Source organism: Venturia canescens, chromosome 4 (genome assembly GCF_019457755.1).
Source record: "Venturia canescens isolate UGA chromosome 4, ASM1945775v1, whole genome shotgun sequence".
NCBI classification, from domain to species: Eukaryota; Metazoa; Arthropoda; class Insecta; order Hymenoptera; family Ichneumonidae; genus Venturia; species Venturia canescens.
Window position 1 is genome coordinate 25,000,369 of NC_057424.1, and position 25,233 is coordinate 25,025,601.

The following is a 25,233-nucleotide window of genomic DNA, read 5'->3' on the forward strand; positions in this document are numbered from 1 at the left end:
GAAAATTATAACGAATCAAAGAAAAATAATAAAAAGATTATTCCTTCTAGATAATTTGTGTCAATTCAAATAAAACAAGACGCGTGTTTACGACGCATGCGCGGGCAGAGCGTTCATGGGCTGTAGGACGCGTACGTGACTTTTAGCTATTATAATTGCTCAAATGATATTAAACTAAATAACAATGCGAAAACCGAAAATTCGACGTTCGATAATTTTATGGTGGGGGAACGGGTATAAGAAGCGCTGCGCGACTCATTCGGCAGGCAGTCCTTCCTCAAAATTCTAACTCGGAACAAAAAAGCTGACCTCAAACATTCTTCCTGATTTTAGCAAGCAACCTAACCTATTTTTTTCTGTAAATGATTTTTCTTTAAATTCAAACTTGTTGCAACTGAGTCCGAGTTAGACTTTTCTTATTTTTGTAAATTTTGTAAATTTCGTAACATCATCGATAATTCAAGAGGTCACGGTACGAATTTGAGATTATATCGCTTCAAATTAATAATAATAATAATAATAATAATATTTTTTTTTTTTGTATAAAATCAATAGTTTTCATTTCGAATTTTTTCATAGCTTCCTCTATGAGAAAGCAAAATTATATATTTTTTAGACTAAACAACTGAATTCCATGAAAATAATCATAATTTTGCCGTAAAAGTACAAAACTTTGAGAATTTACCCAGAGGCCAACTTCAGCTTTGAACAACTTTTGAAGGAGTAAATTTATCAAAAAATTTCAAGAGACCTTTTCTGTAGAGCGTTCGATTTTATACAAAGATATGAGTTTGTCATTACTGTGAAATAAGGTGTCCAAAAAAGAAAAAACTAATTGTAAAAAGTAACAAAATTCCCTGTGATTTAAATGGAAAATGTATCTTCGTTGGGGCAAGGTTTCTTACGAATATTAAGGGCTTATGATGATCGGATATTTTTTTTTAGACGACAAACTAAATATTTGGAGGGCGTAACAAGAAAAATAATCAACTTCGTAAATAACGGACACCCTAATACGGCCCGAGAGGGTTAAAGTAACAGATTATACAAAACAAAAGGTACCAAGGGATCAAGGGATCAAGATCGTATCAAGGGAATTTAACAAAGTAATAATTCGGCGATAAACAATGGTTTATTGGATTTGCCATTTCACATTGGCCCTGCGCATCGAAAGGTAACTAGGAATTCGTACGTGGCCTACCCGAATTCGCAAGGTAGCTAAAAGTAATAGGTAATAAGTAATTACGACGAAGGAGATCGAAACACATTAGCTCTACTAAGGTAATTCAGAGGTAATGAGTGGCTTCTGCGAGTCAATCTCAGGTAATTAACGCGGATGTCGTAGATAACGCAAGGCAAAAGGTAATCGACACCAGATAATTCTCGATATAATATTTCGATCGCAATAAAAGCTAAAGCGTGGCGACGAATATTTCGAAAGGTACTAATCTCGGGAACTTTGGTCACGCGAAAGGTAATGCCGAAGCTCCACGATCTTAAATAATACACGAAGGCAACGCGAAAGGCAAAAGATAATCAAAAATACGCCAGATAACAGTATAAATACAATAATTGACCAAATAAAAGGCAACGTAGGTAATATAAAATAAGTCAGGCGAAAAATGAAAGGAAGATTACAAACTGGATGAGAAATAATACGCGATACAAAAGGAATCGTCGAAAAATATTGAAAAACGAACCCGTTGCTGACTACCGTACCCATCTCTGAAGGGTAAAGGGGAGGCCTCCCTCGTGACCCAATGGCCCAGTGGATTCGCGGTGGGCCCACGACGATAATCCACCAGGATATTGCAGCACCTCTACCCCAGAAATCTCCCCGGGACCCCATGGCCGACGAGGCGCCGTATTGCACGGACCGTGGCACCCGAATTCACGGTGTTGCGAACGGTGCAACTCTCGGTTGCTACAGCCGTAAAGGCACGGGCGGCGTTCAACGAATGGCCTATGCCAGCGTGTCCTTTCAGCCGTCCGCATACGACGTGAGAGGAGTGCCTTTCGCGAACGAGATCGGGTTGAGCAACAGAAAAACATCATAAGAACAGAAACGGAATGCACGGTAAATTCTTTCTCTCTCTCTCTTTTCCTAATAACTTTTCCTAACGCGGGTAGTAGGTAACTAAAGGTAGCTAAAATCTCTCGAGTCGGTACTGCAGGTGGTGTTTATAACTTAAAATTATATTTACGCAACGGTGAGTCTTGTTCCGACGACCAACACCCAACGAGTTGAAAAAGCGTCAAAAATGGGCCGTAAACTCGGTCCACTGGTCGACACGATTTGTACGAGTGGCGGGGCAAAATTTCACGTCGCGAAAAAAGGTTTTTTATTCATTTTTTACAAAAATCGCACTCATATAGCTGACATCTTCGTCCTCAACACTTGTACACAAGGTGTGTGCCCATCTTTTGCATGTTACACAGTAAATCCAATCTTTGGAGGACGACGAATATAACCCTTCGCAAAAAATGCATAGAAACGTCTTCAAAAGACGAGGACTTGGCTATCTTGGTGAGCTTTTTTTCTGTCTGCTAAACTGCTATATTTCGAAAAATTTCGATTTTTATGCCTCTTGGAGGCTGTGTCCGTTGTGCCCCGGAAAACTTTTTTGAATAAATTCCGGTAACTAGGACCATGAATCAATGGTGGGACTCAGAAATGGGTTATAAGATTTGACTCATTTCTTTTCATTTACATCCAAGGAATGGAGCCTGAGTGGTTCCATTTCTTTCCCCATATTACCGAGTTGATATTCTATTCGGGGAAAGTCGCTTGGAACGGCTGTATTTCGAAAAATTCGGGAAAAAAGTATTGGGCATCAATTTTGGAACTCAAAAATAGTTGAAAGACCATATGCTCATCAATGAAACTTGCTTAATTCCTTAAGTGTCCATTTTGCCCCATGCTACCCTATATAGTTTATTCGGCTTAACCTTCGCGGGCGAACAAAAAACGGGGCTATCAACGTGTGTAGTGAACTTGTCCCGAGACTCGCGAGTCCCCAAGCAAAACGAAAAATTAATATATTCCAAAGGTTTCGAGCTATACACAAAGTGCTAATCATCGGTCATGATGAAAAGGAAAAGAAAAAAAGTAATAAAAAATGAGACTCGAGACAAGCGGTATACGCTTTTATAATGAAAAAATAAGCGACCAATCGCTATAGACAAAGACACTCTTAATTGATATTGCGAACACCGCGCATTTCCGCAATTGTTTTCGAATTAGAAATACTTTTTTTCATTTCAATTGAAATGATGAAACAAATCTAAAGCGAGGAATATTTTGACATACGCATATATTATACACAATGCTTCGCGCTATAAAGATATATGGACAAATGGATACTTTTTTATTCATGTACTGTACACAATAAAAAAATTCAGATAATGCGACGATTATCGACATTGATACTTTCCGTGTAATGTTTTTAATATCGCATTATCTTTGAAACGAGTGTTTGAATCAGATAATGCGAAGCAGAATATGGGGACAGAACAAATGCTTGTACTGAAAATTTTTGATACGAATATAATATATATATATATATATATATATATATTTACGGTATTGAATGTGTGCGTAAATTACTGCAATCACGGTCCGATTACAGGATCGGGCGTTTACGGATAACGAAAGCATTGATATAGTGGATACGTAGAACGAAAAAAAGAGGGCTCGGTCAGCTTGGTAAGCTCGGACGGCTTTACGTTCGTGCTTACACGTGCATGCATTTCACGCCGTTATTTTGTCATCGCTACTATTGCGCTCGAGGTAATGAGTAGAAAACAAATAACTTGATAAACTTTAGATTGTGAAACTTGAAAGTGCATAGTCGTTTATTCATTTCTCTATGTATATATAGAATCAATATTCCGGTGAGATTTAAATGAATCTTGTGTACTGCGCGTTATTAAACGAAATCACTGTGTGATAAATCGACGAAGGAACAAAAAAATTCCCGTTTCAAGATGACTCGTGGATCTCGATCAAAAAAGATCTCGGTGGCAGAGATGATGAAAGTACCGCCTCACCGACCCAAAGGTAAGTATTTTGTTTATAGTGCCGTTATAAAACAAATCTTGCTATGTGAATAACATTAGCTTGTACTGGTCGTGTTATGACGCACTGGTTTGCTCTATATACCCCGCGATAAATTTTCATCAATCTTTTAATAAGCAGATTATGATGGCGAATATTGAAAATATTTTACGATTTCTTAAAGCTAAATAATAAGATGAATCGAGCTGACTATATGCGTATTATCTGTATAATTATCTATATTCGCGATATAAGGATGCTGCGAGTAAGCATCGGTAGTGTTAATGCTGCGATATCACATATTTATAAAAAGTTTTTCATTGCGATTTAATTTGACAGCTCCAGGAATTCTTTTCCCGATTACCTACAGCAGATGCGGTATCAGAAATATTTTGATAAAATCTAATCTTTCCAGAACTAAAAATTCTGCCAAATAATTCCAAACGTTCCCAGGAAAAAAACATTATAATTCACAAAATAAGTTGAGAAAAGTAATTTTATTCCCCGCCCAAATATCATATATACATATATAGTTTAATAAAACTTGCAGAAGCATTCATAAACAAATGCCTAATACACGCACTGAATACGCATTGAGTTTAGTTTAAAATAAAACGAATTGCCTCAACGACCCTTTCTATATAGTATCCAATTGCAAGTTGTTTCACTCGTTGATTCGCATCATGTTTTCCTTGGTTTTACTTTTACCCCCCACCCCCTCTCAAAAATCCTCTCTCGCCTGGGGTAAACAACACTCGCGGACAAGCACATTATTATGATGGTATCTCGTTTTCAAACGCGATATTACAAAAACCGTAAGCAACTTAAACCAAAACCTCGATTGAAAACGTTTAGAAGAATGCTGCCGCGATTATTTCATCTTTATTCACGAAGATGAGAAACAATAATTGAATAACTAAATAAAAAAAGATACCACGGCATCCGAGTTATGTACGCGCAGCTGTAATAAAAATTAAAATGTACGATGATAACATCGATCGATGTAAAAGAGTCCAAGTATTTATTGATGGTTATTCGGAAGACTCATCGTGCGGGAAACAAATCAGAAATTGAAATTAAATAAAAATTAGCATCATTCAACGTGAGCGATGGAAACGAGAAAAAATACATATCCGATGGGCTCGTTGGATCAAACACACTCGTCATTACGCGTGTGTACTCGATTTCTTTAATTTTTTATTGAATTTCCGCATGCAGTACGCGGAATGTAAAAATTGTTTGCTATTGCATTTTGCAGCCATGATTGGATGCAGGCACATTCAGGCGATCATGATGACTTTAGGATTTTTTTGTTGTTATGCTGTGAGGGCTGCGCTTTCAATATCGCTTGTCGCTATGACAAACGCAAAATCGGCGAATCCAAACTTCAAGGTGAGACCACGGTTTCGGAAATGTATTTCTTATTACTGCATTATTAATTGCTGCTGCTGGGACTGGGAATTTTCGTTAAAGTATTTATATTATTATTCTGATTATTATTATTAATGACAAATCTGTCTATTATCGATAATCTACAGGAGTACGAGTGGGAAGACTCAGTTCAAGATCTTATACTGAGCTCATTTTTTTGGGGCTATGTTGCGACTCACATACCCGGTGGGTTAATTGCACAACGGTGGGGTGTACACGGTCTTTATACTTGGGCAATGATGCTGTGCGGCGTTGCTACAATACTCATACCCATCGCAGCAGATTACGGGGGTTGGGCAGGTGTTTGCGTTTGTCGAGTTATCTCGGGAGCTTGTCAAGGCATCGTTCCACCGGTACTTCATACACTTTTGTCTAAATGGGTACCAATCGAAGAACGAGGACGGTTCGGTAAGTAGCATTTACGTCGCACAATGAAAATAATCTCATGACTACTCGCCCCGCCTCGCTGTGATTAAAGACCCCCCCCCCCCCATCGACTCGTCGGCATTCAGGTGAAAAACTCCAGTTTGTTTATTCAATGAAAATAAATCTTAAAACCATTCGATTCTGTATTCGTATCTCGATACCGATAGATTCGAAACGAAAGTTATGTAATCATCGATCAGGTCAATAAAAAAATGAGCTGCCATCATTCTCGTCCATAAATAAGAGTTGAAACTCCAACTATAGCAACGAAATGAAAATAAAAATGAATTCGAACGAAGCCAGTGTGTACCTTGCAGGATCTTTTACGTATACCGGTGGATGGGTAGGGAACGTAGCAGCTCTGTTAAGTTGCGGAATTATTTCTGGCTCTTCGCTGGGATGGCCAAGTTGTTTTTATATTTGGGGTGGCCTTACTATTGCGTGGTCTACGGCTTGGTTTTTCATTGGTAAAGAGTCCCCGGCCGATCATCCAAATATACCTCATGATGAAAAGGAGTTCATTGAAGTCAGTCTGGGCGTGACCGAAACGTCAGAGGTAAGCCCGATAAAACAAACCCAAACTATACACTATATTCGAAACGTTATTCGACTGTTAAAAGGTCATTCTAGTAGGCGGGGTAGAATTTATTGGCATGTAATATTTTCAATTACGAAGCTTTCATGGTTTCGAAAAATAAACTGGAAATTTATTGAATACTTCGTTTGCCGAGTATGCGCACATATAGGTATATGGGTGACACTCGGTGACTGTTGCTACCACAGTCAAATCAGGAATGGATTTTAAATATTCTACTCTTTCCATAGCTTTGTTTGATGTTTTTGTTGTTGTGGTCGTTGTTGAAAAAATTATCCCGCCCGTTCGACTCAACGTCATCAAATTCGACAAATTCACCTTAGGTCAATTTTTCGACCTAAGGCAGAAGCAACAGAAGATGACAGATTAATACTCGAAAATTCGTTAGTATAAATTCAATCGCGCGAATGACGTTACGTAGCAGTATCCGTTTATCGTGAAATCCATTTTATAAAAAAATTTTTCTTATTCTTAGGTTTTATCCACGCCCTGGCTATCCCTTCTAACTTCTGGCCCGCTTTGGGCTCTCTTAATAGCACAATGCACGCAAGCTTGGGGTTTCTGGATGCTTCTTACCAAAACTCCGATGTACATGGATAAGGTACTAAAGTATCCCATCGCAGAGGTAAATGTCACGTCAATAGCTTTTTTTTTACATAAATACTCTCTCAGGTGTCTGTCGAAAAAACGAATTTCATTTGACCACTCTCGTGAATAATCAACGAGTACATTATACAGTACGGAAATTGATTGAGTATTAAAGATTTTCAGTTATGAAAATCAAAATTTCAATTTTCGCAAACGTGTTCACGCTTGTGAACATGTGTATCTGCTTCGCGATCATAGAATTCGAGCGGCGCAAGACGTTATGGTGAAAGCCCCTGGGCTTGAGGTTAATACGTCTTAACGCCTTGAATTCCGCTTTCGATAAATCAACTATAATTCATCGCACACTTTTTGTCTATGGACAAAACGATTTTGCCCAAATTTCGTAGCGATAAAAAATATAAAATTGCGTCGCCTTGCAGCAGTTGAAAAATTTGAACTTATCGAATAAAATAGAAATGATTAAACAAGAATGATGAACGAAGAAACGATTAGATTAGCGATTCTCATGATGAGTCCACTCAAAAAAAGTATGTTATTAGGCCGAAGCCTGTAGTTACACTATCTTGTAAATTATCTGATTATCGATGTTTCTCATATGTTTGTAGAATGGCCGCGTATCCGCTCTTCCATACTTCACTGCATGGGTTCTCAGTTTTCCAGTCAGTTATATAGCCGATCTTTTGATTAGAAAAAAAATTACCTCGTTGAATACATCTAGAAAGGCATGTAATTCGCTGGGTGAAATGTTACCAGCAATTGCACTCATTGGTTTGGGTTTTATCGATAAAGATAAACCACACGTTGCTGTTGCTCTTTTAACCATCTCAGTAGCATCTAATGTTGCTATTTTTTGCGGCCATCAAGTCAATCACATGGATCTAAGTCCCAACTACTCTGGTACTCTTATGGGCATTACTAATGGGGCAGCTAATGTTTGCAGTATCCTGGCTCCTATTGTTGCTGGTGCCATCATCCATGACAAGGTTTGTATCTTCTTTTTCCACAAAGTCAACTGCTGCTCTATCTGCCGCTGCATGTTTACGATTCCGAGATTCCGTTTTTGTGAAAAAAAAAATTTTGGTTCATGGCTCTCAACGTTATAGTTTCCTTGCTCTCTCTTTTGCTTCCTCATCGAGGAAGCTTTGTGACGATGAAAAATTTTTTTTTCCAGTTTTCAATGTCAATGTGCTCAAAATGTTCTAAAACATCGAAAAATCATATCTAGAAAAAATGTCCGGATGTGTGTGCGTGTGCGTGGGTGCGCGCGCGCGGGCGCACGTGTGTGTGTGTGTCATGGCACTGCAAAATTCAAACGCTTATAACTCGGAAATGGTTTGAGATACAGGGCTACCGTTTTGCACAGATGTTAATCTATACAAGCTCTTCACTCTGATAATTTTGTCAGAATTTGTATAAAATTACGAATCTGACGACGTTTTGAAATTTTCATAAAAAGGGTGTCGACGCTCTAACTTTCGAAAATTTAGAGATTTATTAATAATTTTTTTTTTATAAATAGACTATCATAATAGGAAGGTTGGTATTGAATTTGGTGAATATCGGTTGAGCGGTTCAAATTTTATGACATTTTGAATTTTACGAAAATATGAGTTTTTCAAAAAATCGTCCAACTGCTTCAATTTTTGGAAATTTTATAAGATATTGTGTATAACTCTGTACTTCCTCTATATTTTCCAGCAAAGTTGTCGGAATTTTCTTTAATTTCAATGTAAATAGAAAAACGATGAAAATTGCAAACTGTTTTTTCTGATGGCTCGTCATTTAATTTTTTTTTATGAATTTAAACAAAGAGATAAATTAAAGTTCGTAAAAGAAGGTAGAGAATAGTATATTACACTACAAGGGCAGAAAGTTTGACGCGCAGTTCAGGGCTATCAAACTTCTGCCCGTGTGGTGTATACTATTTTTCTTCATAGCCGGTCGAAAGTACGTTTCTTCCGAAATATGCATCTATCGATAGAAGATGTTTGGATGCCTGCCCCGACATTTGCTGCACGAGCGAAGCGAGTGCTGCTGGTCGGGGGGGGGGGGGGGGGGGGCAGGCATAAAAAAACAAGATTAGCAAAGATAATTAATATGAATATTTGCATTCCTGTGAACCTGAAAATAGATCATTATTCCGAGCGACTATATTCATTTTATCAGTCTGGTCACTTTATTTTTGGCTTTCACATTGATTTTATCTGGAAGGATAAATATATGTTATTCGTTCGGATTTGTAGCAGTATAGTACTGTTTTGATAATAGTGCTTGGAAATAAAATGGCATTTCCATAACATATTTCCGAATGAATAACATAACCTTATTCGTACGGTTTGCGGATGACTAGACACCACCTTTCAAAAAATACGTAAGCAATATCGGTTCAAACGTCAAACGTCAAACGTCAAAAGTTAAAAAGAATAATTACGTCAAACCTATCGGAATGTAGAAAGAAGTTTTTGCTCCCGCTGAGACAAATGAAGCGCGTGCAGTTTTGACAGCGCAGAAATGTTATACTTTCGACCGAGGTATGAAAATAGTATATTACACACCTAGGGCAGGAAAATAAGGGAAGTCTCAGATCACATGTAATTGTCGGCCGAGGCTGGCAAACATGTGGTCTGAGGCTTTACTTTTTCCTGCCCGAGGTGTGTATACGATTTTTCTGTCCGACGTAGGCGGAATGCGGCAACTTCGGCCCGGAGGGCAGAAAAAATACATTATTTCCCTGTATACAAAGAAAATGCTGCAAATTAAAATTTGCAAATTGCTTCCTCAAAATGGTCAAGATGCACGATGCTCGAAGCTTCCTTTATGAGGAAGCCAAAATGAAAAATATAACACCTCATAGAGTAAGCTTTGAGCATCGTGCATCTTGACCATCTTGAGGAAGCAATTTGCAAATTTTAATTTGCAGCATTTTTTTACTTTACTTGATTGATTTTGATTTTTGTTATTTTTTTTCTCATTCAATTCTGCGCATAGAATTCATTTGAATGAAATGGTCAGGCGCAGGCGCAGGACCAACCGCAACCACTATTTCATCTTTATCAACTTTACACATTCGACGACCTTTATTTATTTGCAGACCGACGTATTGCAGTGGAGAAAAGTATTTATTCTGTCAGCTATCATTTATACGATGGGAAGCATAGTGTTTGCGCTGTTTGGATCAACAACGGTTCAACCGTGGAATGAGTCGACCTCCCCACCTACGAAATATGAATCACGAGTGACAATGTCTAAAATACCGGAGGATCCCTCATCAGAGAAAACTATGAATGAGAAAAATAATGTAATTACCTCAGACAACAGTATTGCTCGAGTCAGCTCCGGATTTTTCAACCCACGTCATGTGTCATGATGGTACGTGTCGAAGAATTAATCATTTTCTTCTTTCATATTTTATCAACATTGTCATCAATAATATATCAATATTTTTTTATTCATTATATAATTATCATAGGAAAATGATACGAGTTTTATGTTTGTTCATTTTTCGAAATAAATGATTCCATTATTATATTTGGATGACTGCAGTTTTTTTTTCATCAGTAATACTTTCAATCCCTTACATGTATGTACGAAATTTGACGAAAATGCTCAAATAATGACATTTGAAGCGTTAAAACCGTTTATGTGCGTGCATACTCGTGTTGCGACAATCTCACAAAGTTGTCCAGAAAACGTGAAATTTTTAACTTTATATTTATAATAAATGTGTCTACATATACATATTATGTTTCGCGGACATTCTTAAACGCCGATTAATAATTATATTTATCGACGCTGTCTCTCCATTATCTTCTCAATATCATATGTCATCTGGAGCAGTGAATTTTCTTTAATTATAAATATACTTGACACACGGATGTCACACTATCGCGACACTAGATGTGTGACCCAATACCGATGTAAGTATACGGGGGGGGGGGGGGGGGGGGGGCCGCTTGTATATTTTACCAAGTTTAAAATTCTACGTTCGATAAGCGGAAAATAAATCAAGGTTCAAATTAACGGAAGAATGTTAACCAAATTTATATTATTGTGAAATAATTTTAAATACATAACTCTTCTTACATATATTATAAACTGGTTGCAAATGTTCACGTTCATTGGTATCTAATACGATCAAGTTTTCTGATGATGTGCAAGTATCCACGCCGGGAAAATTTCAAATCTCAAAGCGAATATGAAACCGAAATTGAAGAAGAAAAAAAAAACATTTACGTAAAAACAGCTTTTACCATGTCAACAAAATGTATTCAGACTCTAATAATACGGATATCGAAGAATTATGATGATATTTATTCGATTTATCGTTCGGACTTGTAGCAATCATATGTTCATTTGATTATTTTGTTCAACCACATTGTTGCGCTTTCGTGTTACTTAACATCTTTGACTCGATATCCAAAGGGACATCAGTGTTAATTGAACTTGCATTTCGAAAAATCCATTTCAGGATGTTGTTCCATGAACCTACAAAAACGAAAGGACATAAATTATACGCATCAAATTTGTCGAATGCTTGTATAAACACTAAACCGTTTGCGTAGAAAATGCTTAATTTAGCCGATTGAGCATTCTCCGTAAAGCGTGTTGGTAAAACGAAAAAAAAGCGAATTTACATCCACAATAATAAGCCTTTCAAATGGGGTTACACAAATAAATGTATGAAAAAAAAACTTACTTTTTTATAACGTCTTGTTTTTTCTGTTCGTCCGACGTTGGGAGCCCAAGTTCCTTCTGACGTTGATCGTACATCATTTTCTCAACAAGGCCTCGAGTCTCCCCATCGAGATCCGATAATTTACTAGGCTCAGGATTAACTTTTTTCGTGCTAATCTCCGGGTCAGTTGTTATCACATGAGCCCACCATTGCATTTTGTTCACCTAGGTATTCAAACTTAATTATTAACAGTTTTAATCTAGAGTCCGTTTGGCTCTTGAACTTTCGAATAAATGGCAAAAAAAACCGCAAAAATAATTTTGAAAAATCGCAGTTTTTCATTCATTTGGCCATAGTTTTTCATGAAAAATAGGGCAAAATAGGGCATTATTTAAGATAAGAAATTGTGGTGACATGTTTTATGAGTACTGTAACCGCGTAAGTTCTTTTATATATTTCGATGCGTTGAATCTGAATCCGGGGTCTGTCATTGGCTTATTGTAATAACCTTTTTAACACCTCAAGAAATATAACATAACACAGAGGCTCTTTCAATGGTAAAAAAAAGAGATCGTACATGACTGACACATTGAACTTGAGTGCTTATCGCATTCTCATTAAAGCTCCACCATGAAATAACTTTACTATACCTTTGACTCTAAGCAGCTTCGAAAGCGGTAAGCGCTCGAGTCGAAAACACCGAAATAATCGCACTACGATCCAGAATAAGAAAATATATGAAAATAGAAGTATTATCGAGTCACCTTTTCCAAATTAATCAAAATTGTTTTGCCGTCTTCGATAACCCACGTAGATTCGTCAAGTTTCACCTCATAAGGAAATTCGCCATCCAATACAGGTGGTTGCCCTTTGACACCACAAGTTATATACTTTTTTGTTATTCTCACAGCGACATCCTTTGGTCGAGCTGTGAACGCTACTTTCAATGGCACTCTTATCTGCAAAAGTAAAGCAAATCATTCATTCAAAGCATATGCGCAGCGACAACGATCACAATTTAGAGATTGTTATTGGCATTTTCCAAATGGAGAGTTCTGAGTAAATCGTGCTGATACGATACTCAACTGCACCGTCAAAAGTAAAAAGTTACCCCCCCCCCCCCCCCCCCCCCCACTACCACTACCACTCTAAACTCTCTATACTACACGATTTGTGAAAATCCGCGACGTTTATCGCGAGTGATAAGATTCCTTTCTTCCTTCCTTCCTTTCGATTTTTTCGATGCACGGGGTATCTCGGAAGGATCCGACGACGCTTCAATCTCATTATATCTTTGGACATTGAATTACTATCTATAGACTTGTAAATGCTAAAGGGTATATCGGTGACACTCGGTGACACGTTCGAATGCAGGCCTTACTACCCGCGCATTCCTTATTTTTTTAAACCTTCTATGATCATGGTTACCATTGACAGGGATGATCAATTGATTATCATTATTGATATCTCATTACCCAAATTCACGCTTGAGAAAATTTTATCCGGGTTAGTCACATTATTCGAAATTAACGAAGCTCGATTCAAATTTATTAATACAAAAGGCAACGGTACAATCGAATTGAAACTCAATTTCATTGCCACCGTTTGAATAATAATAATGATCAAATGTAATTAAACAAAACACAAGCCGATGCTATTTTAAGAGTGTTTAAAAAAAAAAAAACCCAATGTAATTTCATGAAAATAAATCTGTTTTATTCATTGAGTGAACTTGGCGAAAGCGCTCGCGCTCGAGTGTTTTCTTTTTTCCTTCTCTGGTGGTCCGTTGTCATGAACTCGAAACAACTCGGAAAAAAAACAGTCGGTCGGTCAACACATCGAGTTGATTGAGGTTGCATATGCGTATTGAGAGGAAACAGAACAAAAATCAAATACGAAATCAGGATATAAGGTAATGGCTTTCATATCATTATTCTTATTCTTGATGATTGCAATTCATTACATGGTTTAACTTTGTTTTGGCTGGTTATGGCCGCGGATTGATTAATTCATGATTTAACTCTTCTTTTTTGGCTGGTTATGGCCGCGGATTGACTAATTCATTACATGGTTTCACTCTTTTTGGCTGGTTATGGCCGCGGATTGACTAATTCATTACATGGTTTCACTCTTTTTGGCTGGTTATGGCCGCGGATTGATTAACTCATTACATGGTTCAACAATTTTGGCTGGTGATGGCCGCGGATTGTTTAACGGTCTCATGATGCTCTTTTCGTATGACTTGATATCCCAATTTTAGCTGGTGATAACTGTGGATTCAATACACCAAATGATGACTATATAATTGTTTTTTCAGTTGTTTTATTATAGTGTAATCAATAATTTTTGTGATTCATTTATATCAGGTGACAAGACAGTTCTATCCTGCTCTGGAATTGATTCGAAAATTATAACTCAACGTCACAAGAAAAATTGAGATGTCCTGTTGACGAACCACCAAAAGAGGAATGAAAAGATTGTGGTATACACGAAACAAAGAGCAAAACGCCGGAATACGCCGGGACGAATTTTAGTTATTTATATAGAAGAAAAAAGCGAAACGTAACGTGACTATTACTTTTTCAGTGATCTCATTGACTTATTTCGACAGGATATAAACAATTCCTCAATAAAAATCATCGCTGATTTGTGCACAAGCTAATATACACCTACATTTATAACGGAAACGTTCTTTCAATGCATAGAACTTGATAAAGAAAAAAAATTGAAAGAAAGAAAACGTTAAGTGCCAAAGTGGCTGACTTGACGTGGAAGACCCTGTAAACTAAAGTGCTGGAATTCCGTTCGACTAAAACATTTGTTTGGGAGTGTATACGTATGAAGCATTCCGAAAAGGAATGTAGCAGCAAGTGTCACCTTGAAAATACGGCCTCTGTGTCGGGCTGCTGGCTCGGTTGCAGATTCTGATGGGATAAAAGCACAAGGATTTCTATAATATACGGGGTGTCTAACAAATCAAGCTTGAGAAAATCTTGATACCGATGTACGATTCTCCGCGTATCAATCTTGCATTATCGATATTTGCCAATTGCGATGAACTTAAAACTTTCGAATTTTAATACTAATTTTATGAGAATCTTAGAATATACGTATTCGAAGCTATAAATCTAAAATGTTTTTGTACGGTTTCAATGGGTATAGCTGTAGACTGGGCCAAAAAAATCAATATTTTTTTTCCAAAAAATATATCGAGAATATTATTCAGAATGACGAAAAAAAAATTTGGTCAAAGTTAGAGCCCTTAATATTAATTTTAAGAGGTCTATCATTGCCGTTTTTGATTTTTATGCATGATTCGATGTTTTACGTCAAAACTGCTAGGGGATTGTTGTGAAAAGAATTTATTTCCACTCATTTTTACATAAAATTGAATTTCCTACAAAAAAGGTCTAACTGAAAATTTTCTTCAGACGAGCCGTTTCCGAGTTATTAAGCTTTTTAAATCGATATATTTTTTCGATTTGATTCGACTAGAGTTTTGAATGCCGAAAATAAATAAAGCAGAAACTGCACGGTTCGCAGCACATTTACAACAAAAATAGAATGTAACAACCGCCCATAGGACGATGACTAAAATATCCATTTTTCGAAAATTCGACTATCACTCTTTCGATTCATAAATTACTAGTCAGCAATACTGTGAAAATTCACAATTTTGAAAATGTAATAATGAAATTCGAAATATTACTGAGGTTGAAATACTGAAACACCAAAAAGTCGAACAGTCAAAATAGCGAAACGTTAGAAAGTCGATCGATCAAAATAAAGATATGCAGTGGAGCTTCAAATTCAAGCGTCTCACTCACTCACTTACTCAGAGACCGGTGATCTCCAATTTTAAATATCGCCATTTTGACTTTCGCCTTTTCGAGCTATCGCTATTCTGTATATCTAAGTTTTATAGGCTCGAAAAATTCACTTTCGATTTTTTGCTACTCTATATTCTGGCCTGTCTGTAAAACAATTACTCTCCATTTTGAATTCGAAAATATGAACTTTTGACATTCGGATGGTCTGTTAAAATTGCATTCGAAATGAAAACTATTGAAATATATATTTCCGGGTAAATACGAATTCAAAGAGGGAATTTTTGATTAAACACGCAATCTGCTGAATAGTCGATCGGGAATAAGAATTTCGAATTACTTATTTTTCTCCAAACTGATATCACAACTTTTAAAATTTCGAAATATCGACCGTTCTACAATTCAGTTATTCGACATATTGAACCTCACCCAATACTGAGAGATTTTTTATGAAAAATGATAAATGTTGTTCGAAAAAGTCAATTTGGTCTGTGAAGTGGAAAAAAATTGAGTAAAGAACAAAAAAACTTACAATTTCAATTTTTTTTTCTATTTCAATCGTGAATAACTCCTGAAGAAGTAAATTTAGGGAAAAATACTAAGAGACCTTCTTTGTAGAGCATCAAATTTGCTTCAAGAATCTGTCATGGTTTCATTTTTATACTCATTGATCGAAAATCGAAAATATATCGATTTAAAAAGCTTAATAACTTGGAAACGGCTCGTCTGAAGAAAATTTTCGATTAAACCTTTTTTGTAGGAAATTCAATTTTATATAAAAATGAGTGGAAATAAATTCTTTTCACAACAATCCCCTAGCAGTTTTGACGTAAAACATCGAATCATGGATAAAAATCAAAAACGGCAATGATAGACCTCTTAAAATTAATATTAAGGGCTCTAACTTTGACCAAACTTTTTTTTCGTCATTCTAAATAATATTCGCGATATATTTTTTGAAAAATATTGATTTTTTTTGGCCCAGTTTAGTAGATGTATACGGTTGTACACTGTAGCGTGTCGTATTAGTTATTGATGCGTTTCATGAAAATAATATTTATTAATTCGGGGTCTCCGCAATATCTCAAAAACTACTTGATGAATCGCTTTTTGTCCATTCACTTCTTTTTTTTTCCCCTTTCGAAATGAATTAAAATTAGTCGAGCGTCGATCTAAATTTAAGTGATATTCATTGCTTTTCTTATCATCCTAATAGGATTGAAATGCACGAAAAAGCCCTATCGACCATTCGAATGCTCCCGCGCCAACGATAACAACGTGAGTCTAATTTCTGCTCTGAGCAGAAATATCGATTGAGGTTGCGATATCCCATGCGGTAAATGTATTTAAAGCTTTTGTCTACGCAATCTGATAGGAAAATTTATGAGATTGTTAATAAACTGCGCAACAATCTTCCGCGGGTATCACTCGAAACTGGTAAGCAGGATTGTTATACGCACGCTGACGAGATTGAGAGAGAGAGAGAGAGAGAGAGAAAGGAAAGTTCACGAAGTAAAGTAATTCTCATCTATCAATAAATCAGTATCATTCATTATTTTATTACTGATGCTGATTGCTTTTTTATAAGACCGAATAATAGCTCACGCGGCGTAAAGCTCAAACGCTGAATACACCCGCGGAAGAAGAAATAGCAAATGAGATCAGATTGTAACGATTCGTCGTAACGTGTCGTATATCGCGTTCGCTGTTCATGGTGTCCTTGCATTGAGCGATACACAGCCCGAAGCGTTTGTGCTATCCGGTTCAGATCCGAGAAGAGGAAGAAAAATCACGATGCGTGACTGTGGCGGTGGCGGACCTGTCTGAGCGAACCCACCGTGTGGAAATGGTCAGACAGAAACAAAAGCTACTAGGTACTACAGCAAGGCAACGAGGCGGCATGGTCACCGGAGCGCGCTCACTATTCCTTGAGAAAGAGGGGGACGGCAAGGGATATAAAACCAATTCTTAGTCGGTACAAAAACCAGTCCAAAGACGAGATGTGGAGGCTCTAGTCGCGTACGTGCGAGAGAGACGATCCGAAGTGTGCGGGCCCCGGTAGTGATTCTGTGCACGATTTTCCAAAATAAAAAATTAAGGTTGAAGCGATTGAAATTATCATTGGTCTTCCTTACTTTTTAAATTAAAAGAAATTTGCTAATGGTAATTCGATGGTAAATACCCCGATAATGCAACGCAAGTTTGTGTTACAAACAATAAATGGTTGTGTCCAACTCTAAAATTTGGAGAATAATATTGGATATAGCCAGTTATCATTGAGATTGATGAATATCCATAGGTTTACCCCCCAATTTTTGATAATCGTTATTGTCAACTTCGCACAAAGGATAGTCAAAGTATAGAGCACAAAATACGGTAATATTCGGGCTAATTGTGACTGAGAGTGCATCATCAGGATTTTTCCGCATTCCACTAATGAATTTGAGCAAATCATCGATTAAAAACAAGTCCCAACGCACACAACAAATTTGTACAGCTCATTCAGTCGTTAAAGTGGAAATCAACGCGATCTAAAGAATAATCAGATGTTGGGAATTCAGATCAACGGACAGGATGTTAAGAACGAAAAGATTTATAATCTCATCCCAAAGGTAATTATTCTTTGGAGATCGTACTCTGAACCATCATTAAAATCAAAACAATAGAATATAGGTAATTATGACTGCGCAACAAAAAAATTTGATTAAAAAATATTTAAAAATGAGGACAACACAGGAGCCATTCTCTCGAGGCTCGTAGAACTTTGCAAAGAGCTCTTTTCAAAGAAAAAAAAAAAAAAAAAAAAAAAAAAACATGTAAATCCGAGCACTCGTAGCTAGAAAAGTACTTGAGTTTTTTTTTTTTTTTTTTTTTTTTAAACATCGATTACGCGTATACCCAATTGACAAGTGTTTGAATGAAAATTTTTTAATTTGCAATGGAAAATATGGCTAATCATTTGCTGATAAAACAACACTCCACTGAACTTGATCAAACAAAAATTCTATTCCCCCAACTAAAGATTTCCAAACGACTGTACGACGGGTACACGCTATGGAACAGTCTAATCAATGGCTAAATTAAAAAAAAAAAAATCATTTATTTAATTCCCACTTAGAAGCATCGTCTCCCCAGGACTTCGGCTCGACGGTTCGCAAGCGCGCTCATCAGCCGTATTCGGCTGTGCTTGGCGTGAATTTCATTAATCTATTTCTCAGAATTCGAACGCGAAAAATTTTCAAACCAGGAAATTCCACTCCCGAGAATTCAATCTCGCTGCAAAATATGGCACTCAAAACTTGTGATTACAATTACGCAAAATCTAATAATCTTGACTTGTCTTGTGAAAAAAAAGCTAGCAACGCACCACTGTCCCAGACATGAATATTTTTTTGCTCATCAGCCTCACTTTACCTAACATACATTTTAATTATTTCTGAATTGGTGCTCGAGCGCTCGAGGAATTCAGAGCCGTTCATCGTTACCGTTCAGGACGAAGGTGGACGAGTGATTTACCTACTATAAATAGTAACCCTGAGAGTATATATATATTCCAACCGTGCGAGAGTATCGATGCGAGATGCGAATAACCTCGTCGATGTCGATCAAAGGTTCCTGATGCCGGCAAGCCTTGACCGCGTCGTTATGTTATAACAATTGGCCGACAATTATAAAAATCACTCATGATTATTATTGCATCATATTGGCTTAAAAACTTGGAGTGGACAAATTCTGCTTTGAATATATTTCTTTCTGCTATACGTTCAATAATACTATCCAAGTTGTTTTACGTTAGATCCTGCAATTGCGATCCAAGAATTCGAAACTCTACGGTTATTGAAGATTTTATTAATATTGTACATAGCAGTTGGAGAAAATTCGAGGGACGAATGAAATGACTGTGGCATTCCCTTTTGCTGTAAATTCAATCACAAATAATGAAAAAAGTGCTGCCGAAACAATTTCCGGGTCGTATTTATGGCATATACCAAGGCCCTCGTTATTATTGGCGTGCAAACCTGAAAACGATCATGACAAATCCAGTTGGATACATCATCTTCATCCATACTCATCGTCCCGAGGATCCACGTATTCTCAAGGATCCAAGGCAAGCACACGCGTGAGTATTTATTTACAATGTTTCGTTATTCTCTGCCCCCCGATACGGGCCGCGGATTGCGGCGTGTCACATGACTGATTCAACCGCGTACATTGTCACTTTTATCATGCACTATTGCATTGCGGTTATGATGCGGCTTTATAAATTTATGTAGAGCACAGCTTCGGGTACGATGCTTTTGACCGCAGCCAATTTATCATCTCTCGCGGCTGCTCATCCTCCCATTGTCACGGCCATCAACAAGTCTATCGATACGGCATCCGTTGCGAGCAGTACCCATTTTACGGTAGTCAACGGTATTGGTAAACCGGCAACTACTACCAAAAAATCTTGGTGCGCAAGAAATCAACTTACCGTTCTTGTGTCCACCATGAGCTTACTTTTCATGATTGCGCTTCTCCTCGGCGTTCTTTATATGGAAGGTAAATAAAATATTCGGTTAAAACCCCATGCGGAGGCTGACTGGCTCCACGATTCATCAATAATCCCGCCGATCTTCTACTATTGTTTCAGTCAGAGCTCGTGAGAAATATCACTAAACGAGAAGCAGCGAAACATCAAGAGAGATGGATAAAAACCATGGACCAATTACAAGCATGATATATCGAAGCTACCTTCGAAGATGAAGAAATTAACACCGAAAGAGCTGCTCAGTTACGCTGCTACCTTCTTTCTTCCAGATTCGTGCATGGCCTATCGAAAAACATGAGTTTTTCAATATCGATGCATATGCGCCTTACCCAATTATGTATCTAGATTTAGATTTTTCCCGAAAATTACGTGTGCCTCAGCACCAAGTAACCGCATATTGTTTATAGTATTTTTTTTCCCTCATTAAAATAATGGTTACGAATATTTGCAACTTGTTAAAAGACGAAAGTCAAGACGGGAGACTGTGTGCCATGCTGTGGAATACGAATCACGACGCTCTCGCGATATCCTTTCGACAACACCCCCCCGTGCAATCGTGATGGAAAGAAAATTAAATTTTTCTAAACTTTGCTCACAATTTTCTTCAATGCGCATAGCTTCTTCCTCAACAATAACAATATCGATGAAAATAATATAGCAATAGGTCGAAATTCAGTTGCACGCTTATTTCAAGTTTTTCATCGAAAAACAATTAAAAAAAAAAACTCCTTAAAAGATATCTGGATATAAATAGTTATTTGAAGAATGGTTAAAGCAGACTCGTCAATGTCGCTTCTCGCGTTTCTGTGATATTATTAATTGTGTATTTCCGTAAAATTTTAGTGCGAATGCGCAGTGATATATGATAACGAAGAGCCGGAACACCTATGTGTGTTTAAAAATTCTTCGGTAACTTGCCGAATCTCTGAACCTCCGAGTACAACTGATTTTGTTAACTTATCCATCTTTTTTTTGTGTCGGAAGCGCTTAGTATGGTTTGCAAATAAATAAATAAATAAATAAATAAATAAATAAATAAATAAAATAAACGACTCATTGGAATGATGAGGACTGCATAATATCGCCGCCTCAAAACCGGGCGAGCACCGGATGCGACAACGACAGAAGCTTTGAGAAGCCAGGGGCCTCTAAACATTTTCTATATGAACATGAGAAGAATTGATTGTCAATGAATCACGAAGGATAAAGAAAACTTGGAAATGTCTGAACATAATTTTCGGCCGCCCCTACAATCATAACGATAGTCGAATTAAAATTGAATTAGCCACACAATATTTCAATGAAATAATAGTACGGTACGATACAACATTCACAATCCAAGGGGCTTTAATTGCATTGGAATTTTAGGGCATCCTATTCTGATTCAGCCATTTTTTGGCCATCTTTATCTTTCAATTTCGTCCAATTTTTCTTCACTCGCTGTAGAGGCAGAGAGCCAATTGTTCGCACTCTTCGTCAGCTCAAAAAAAAACGTTGGTTTTTGCAGGTCGGACAATATTATATATATATATATATATATATATATTTTTTTTCAAAAAATTCTTCAAGAAACTTTGATTAATATAAATCCTGGCGTATCTCCGGATATGAGGATAAACTTGGTGCCAGATACGCTGGATTCATCGACTTGATTTCGCCTACCCTCGATAACCTTGGATGTTCAAGGTGCACGAGAGACACGAGTGACCAAGGACGGTTCGGCTACTCAGCTCAAACTACGATACAAAATGATAGGGGCGGGGTAATCCTTGGGGATATGAAGCAATGCGCGGTGAAGAAAAAAAAAAAGAGTACCTATATTTCAACGAAAATATTTCAACTATTTATCCAAAAAGACCTAAAAGTATTACAAATAGGCATTTAATCGCGGTAAAAAATTTTTTTAATAAAACAAACGTCATAAACAAACTTTTCGGTTGCAAGCTCTTATTGGCAGCCCTACGAACCAGCCAGGTAAGTAATAAATTTGTAAAATGATTCGTAATAGAAAACTGTGAGCGACAACAGATAAAATTACGAGAAAAACAAGGCAATTCGTATGCAATAACTTCGGTCAGGCAATAATAGATAACGCCGAAATTACGAAAATCCTAAGAGATATGCGCTGGGATAGACCAAGCGCAAGTGTGTATGTAAACATGCAGTTGATAGGCATGGTCCGCGTGACATTAATGAAATAATAAAAATATGCGATACGAAAGATGTGAATGATGAAATGGATAAACTCGAGAGAACCTTGCAATTTCAAGTAAAATACCTTCAAGTATTTATCTATAATTCCATCGGTTTGATTGATCATAATAAAAAATTATTCATCAAGAAAATATAAACTCGACACGAACCTCAACATCCTGGAGGGTTTGCGTCCACCGATAATTAGGCATATCAGCACCATTTCCGGCATTGGGTTTCAATTTGCCTATTTCTTTCTCATCTTCTTCCTCATCGGGTTGGATTTTATCGGCTGCTTCGTTCAATTGTAACGTTTCACTTTCTTCCGTACCATGCCCGCTTGGTCCTGCTACCGGAGATTCTTCATTGGTTGAAACCTGACCAAAAACAAACGAGATTAGTCCACAATTTTCTTTTCACGTTCAAAGCTACTTTTTTGTGATTTTTTCGTGTCTTCCGAATCTTAATGTTTTATGTACACTATGGAGAAGAAAATTGAATTTTTCAATCCAAATCACACGAGCTATGCCCCTATGCCCCGCCATAGAGGGTAACTTAATTCTTCATAGCCAACGCCGCTCGACTCACCGCACGAGCTGTTAAAACTTTCTCCAAACACCGTTCCGATGACAGACGAGGAGCAATCAAATGACATTGCTCTAGTAAAACATTTCGATCCATGTTCATAAAGAATTTCAAAGTCATCCTACTTCATGCTCAACAATCATCCGAGAAGCAATTACGCAGAAAGAAGAGTGTTTCACCGATAACAGTTCTCGCGTTGCAATGCTTTGTACTATACGCGAATCAAAGATTCCATGCTATCCGTGATAAAGAATTTCATTTTTCTATGAAATTCAAGTGAACAGATAACAACCGTTCGTATATTTGTACAAACGTTCAAATATATGAGAATACGCTTATGAATACAATCTCATTATATGGCGCGGATATTGCAAAGGAAAGTAAAATTTTATTCCATTTCATTGTTGCATCGAATTTGCAATAATTTGACTATCGGGTCTGCTCTACTTATCTGCATCTAACTCTATCCGCGTGGTTAATAATATATACCTTGTTGTTTAATTCAGCTTGCAACTCATTGGCTTGTTCATCCGTCAGCTCAACAATTTTACAATTATCATTCGTAACAAGATCATCCGCCGGCTTGATTTTCTTTTTCAGGCGCTGAGATCGCTTTTCTTGATCGACTCTTTCCGCATTTTTAGCCTTAACCTTTGCCAAAGCAGCTGCTTCATATTTCTCAAATTCTGTGTTAATCATCTGAAATACACACGAATGATAGATGGGTATCTTTTTGAAGAATATTTACATTGATGCAGCACCATTGTTACCGGAAAGGCAGAACATGGAGCTTACCTTACGCGCGGCTCCTTGTACACCTCCTTCAAAAAAATCAGTTTTTCTAGCTAGAAAACCAAACCATGTGCCCAATAACTGCAATATTAAAGGGCAGGAGTTAACTTTGTTCGTATCATTGCACAGAATGTTAAGATTTACAAAAAACACGTCAATCGCGCGTTTATTGATTTTCGGAATACAGATTCAACGAATGAAAAGACTATGAAAAGGTTATACCTCTTGAACACCGCCTTCGTGCTGTTGTGCCATTGCCAAGAGAATTCCATCGAATTGCTCCTCGTTTTTTGCCATAATGCGATGAGAAATGGTACAATTTTGGCTTATGATTAAAGCATAAGGTTCTTGACGTTGTTTTCTCCTATGAAATTTGACCGCGTTTTCGTTTGTTGTGATGTCTAACCTGAAGCAAACCTGATGTCCCCGCTAAACCGCTAACCGCTAAACTACTTCTGGCTTCTGGTGGTTTCTTGGTATCCGGTTCATATGTATATATATATATATTATATATATACTTGTATATACTTGTATATATAAAGTGACTGCTGCAGCATGGTCATAATAGCGGCGGCGGCGCCGCGGTCACATGAGCACAGCATGAGTATATAAGCACGCACCGCATCGAACTAAGGCCTGCTACACACGGTCAATAATATTGCACAATAAGTTTGTATGGTGTGTAGTGCGCCATAAATTTAAGATAGCTCAAACTTCTGTTCAATGATTGCGCAATGTGTTCAATACTACATCCTAGACGTTCAATAATATTGTGCAATTACCTATATTGCGCAATATTATTGACCGTGTGTAGCGGGCCTAATATACCGCTTGCCGGTACACACCGCTTGCCGGAAGCCGATTTGGTAGCTTCATTATAAAATTTGCCACTCCATTTTGTCCTTTTTTAAATTTTTTTCTGAATTTATTATGTTTTCGTCGTTAGTTCGTAAATGTTGGATGATCCAAAACGTTGGATTAATAACATTATTTGACAAACAAAAAAAACAGCGTCAATAAGTTGGCCGTAATTTTTTGAAATTTATTCCAATTTATTTTTTTCAAACGCTAAAATCTATTAATCGGAATTAGTTGTTCGAAACAAATAATATTGATGATGATAATTTGTTGCCCCCCGAAGGAGATTAAGAACCGAGCCTAACATTAGGATCTAGTTCCAGGCGGTAAGCAGAGATGTCACCACAGTCGTTTTTATTGGTAAAAAGATTTAAGCAGCTGAGACGACCGGCGACAAGGACTCTCAACTTTGTTGATAGTCGAATAAATATAGGACGTACAGGAATACGTTCTATGCGTCCTGTTGATCTTATTACCGAATGATTTTTCGCCATTTTAGGACAATCTCCACCACCCTGCTGCCTAACGTCATGGTCAAGTTCCAAATTTTAAGCACAGATGACACTACGGTTGTTATTCTTGTAACCGCTACGAGGCTACAGTTTCTCGTCAACGCTTCGTCAGGCTCTCGTCCAACATATATAACGTCCATCC

General features: G+C 37.3%; 3 protein-coding genes across 7 annotated transcripts; 2 read left to right on the forward strand and 1 right to left on the reverse strand.

Annotated features, from left to right (window-relative positions):
- Positions 1–3,665: 3,665 nt before the first annotated feature.
- Positions 3,666–10,647, forward strand: LOC122409469 (putative inorganic phosphate cotransporter). 2 transcript variants are annotated; one of them, XM_043417077.1, is made up of 8 exons: positions 3,666–3,790; positions 3,882–4,060; positions 5,316–5,449; positions 5,596–5,896; positions 6,232–6,470; positions 6,985–7,134; positions 7,724–8,101; positions 10,210–10,647. In XM_043417077.1, exons 2-8 carry the CDS (start codon positions 3,988–3,990, stop codon positions 10,483–10,485), a joined length of 1,551 nt encoding a protein of 516 aa, XP_043273012.1. In that variant the 5' UTR covers positions 3,666–3,790; positions 3,882–3,987; the 3' UTR covers positions 10,486–10,647. The 2 variants fall into 2 exon arrangements, with proteins under 2 accessions (XP_043273012.1, XP_043273011.1); XM_043417076.1 differs by having other exon boundaries at positions 3,692–4,060.
- Positions 10,648–11,143: 496 nt separating this feature from the next.
- Positions 11,144–24,262, reverse strand: nudC (nuclear distribution C, dynein complex regulator). The gene is made up of 7 exons (XM_043417079.1): positions 23,944–24,262; positions 23,725–23,802; positions 23,419–23,628; positions 22,515–22,721; positions 12,558–12,752; positions 11,815–12,017; positions 11,144–11,603 (listed from the first exon to the last, which is right to left on the reverse strand). The coding sequence occupies exons 1-7, from the start codon at positions 24,016–24,018 to the stop codon at positions 11,552–11,554; spliced, it is 1,020 nt and encodes a 339-aa protein (XP_043273014.1). The 5' UTR covers positions 24,019–24,262; the 3' UTR covers positions 11,144–11,551.
- LOC122409472 (uncharacterized) lies at positions 17,513–20,881 on the forward strand. 4 transcript variants are annotated; one of them, XM_043417080.1, is made up of 5 exons: positions 17,581–17,794; positions 17,920–18,232; positions 19,486–19,740; positions 19,895–20,162; positions 20,254–20,881. In XM_043417080.1, the coding sequence occupies exons 2-5, from the start codon at positions 18,167–18,169 to the stop codon at positions 20,277–20,279; spliced, it is 615 nt and encodes a 204-aa protein (XP_043273015.1). In that variant the 5' UTR covers positions 17,581–17,794; positions 17,920–18,166; the 3' UTR covers positions 20,280–20,881. The 4 variants fall into 4 exon arrangements, with proteins under 4 accessions (XP_043273018.1, XP_043273015.1, XP_043273016.1 ...); XM_043417081.1 differs by having other exon boundaries at positions 17,581–17,783; XM_043417082.1 differs by having other exon boundaries at positions 17,613–17,719.
- Positions 24,263–25,233: the final 971 nt, after the last annotated feature.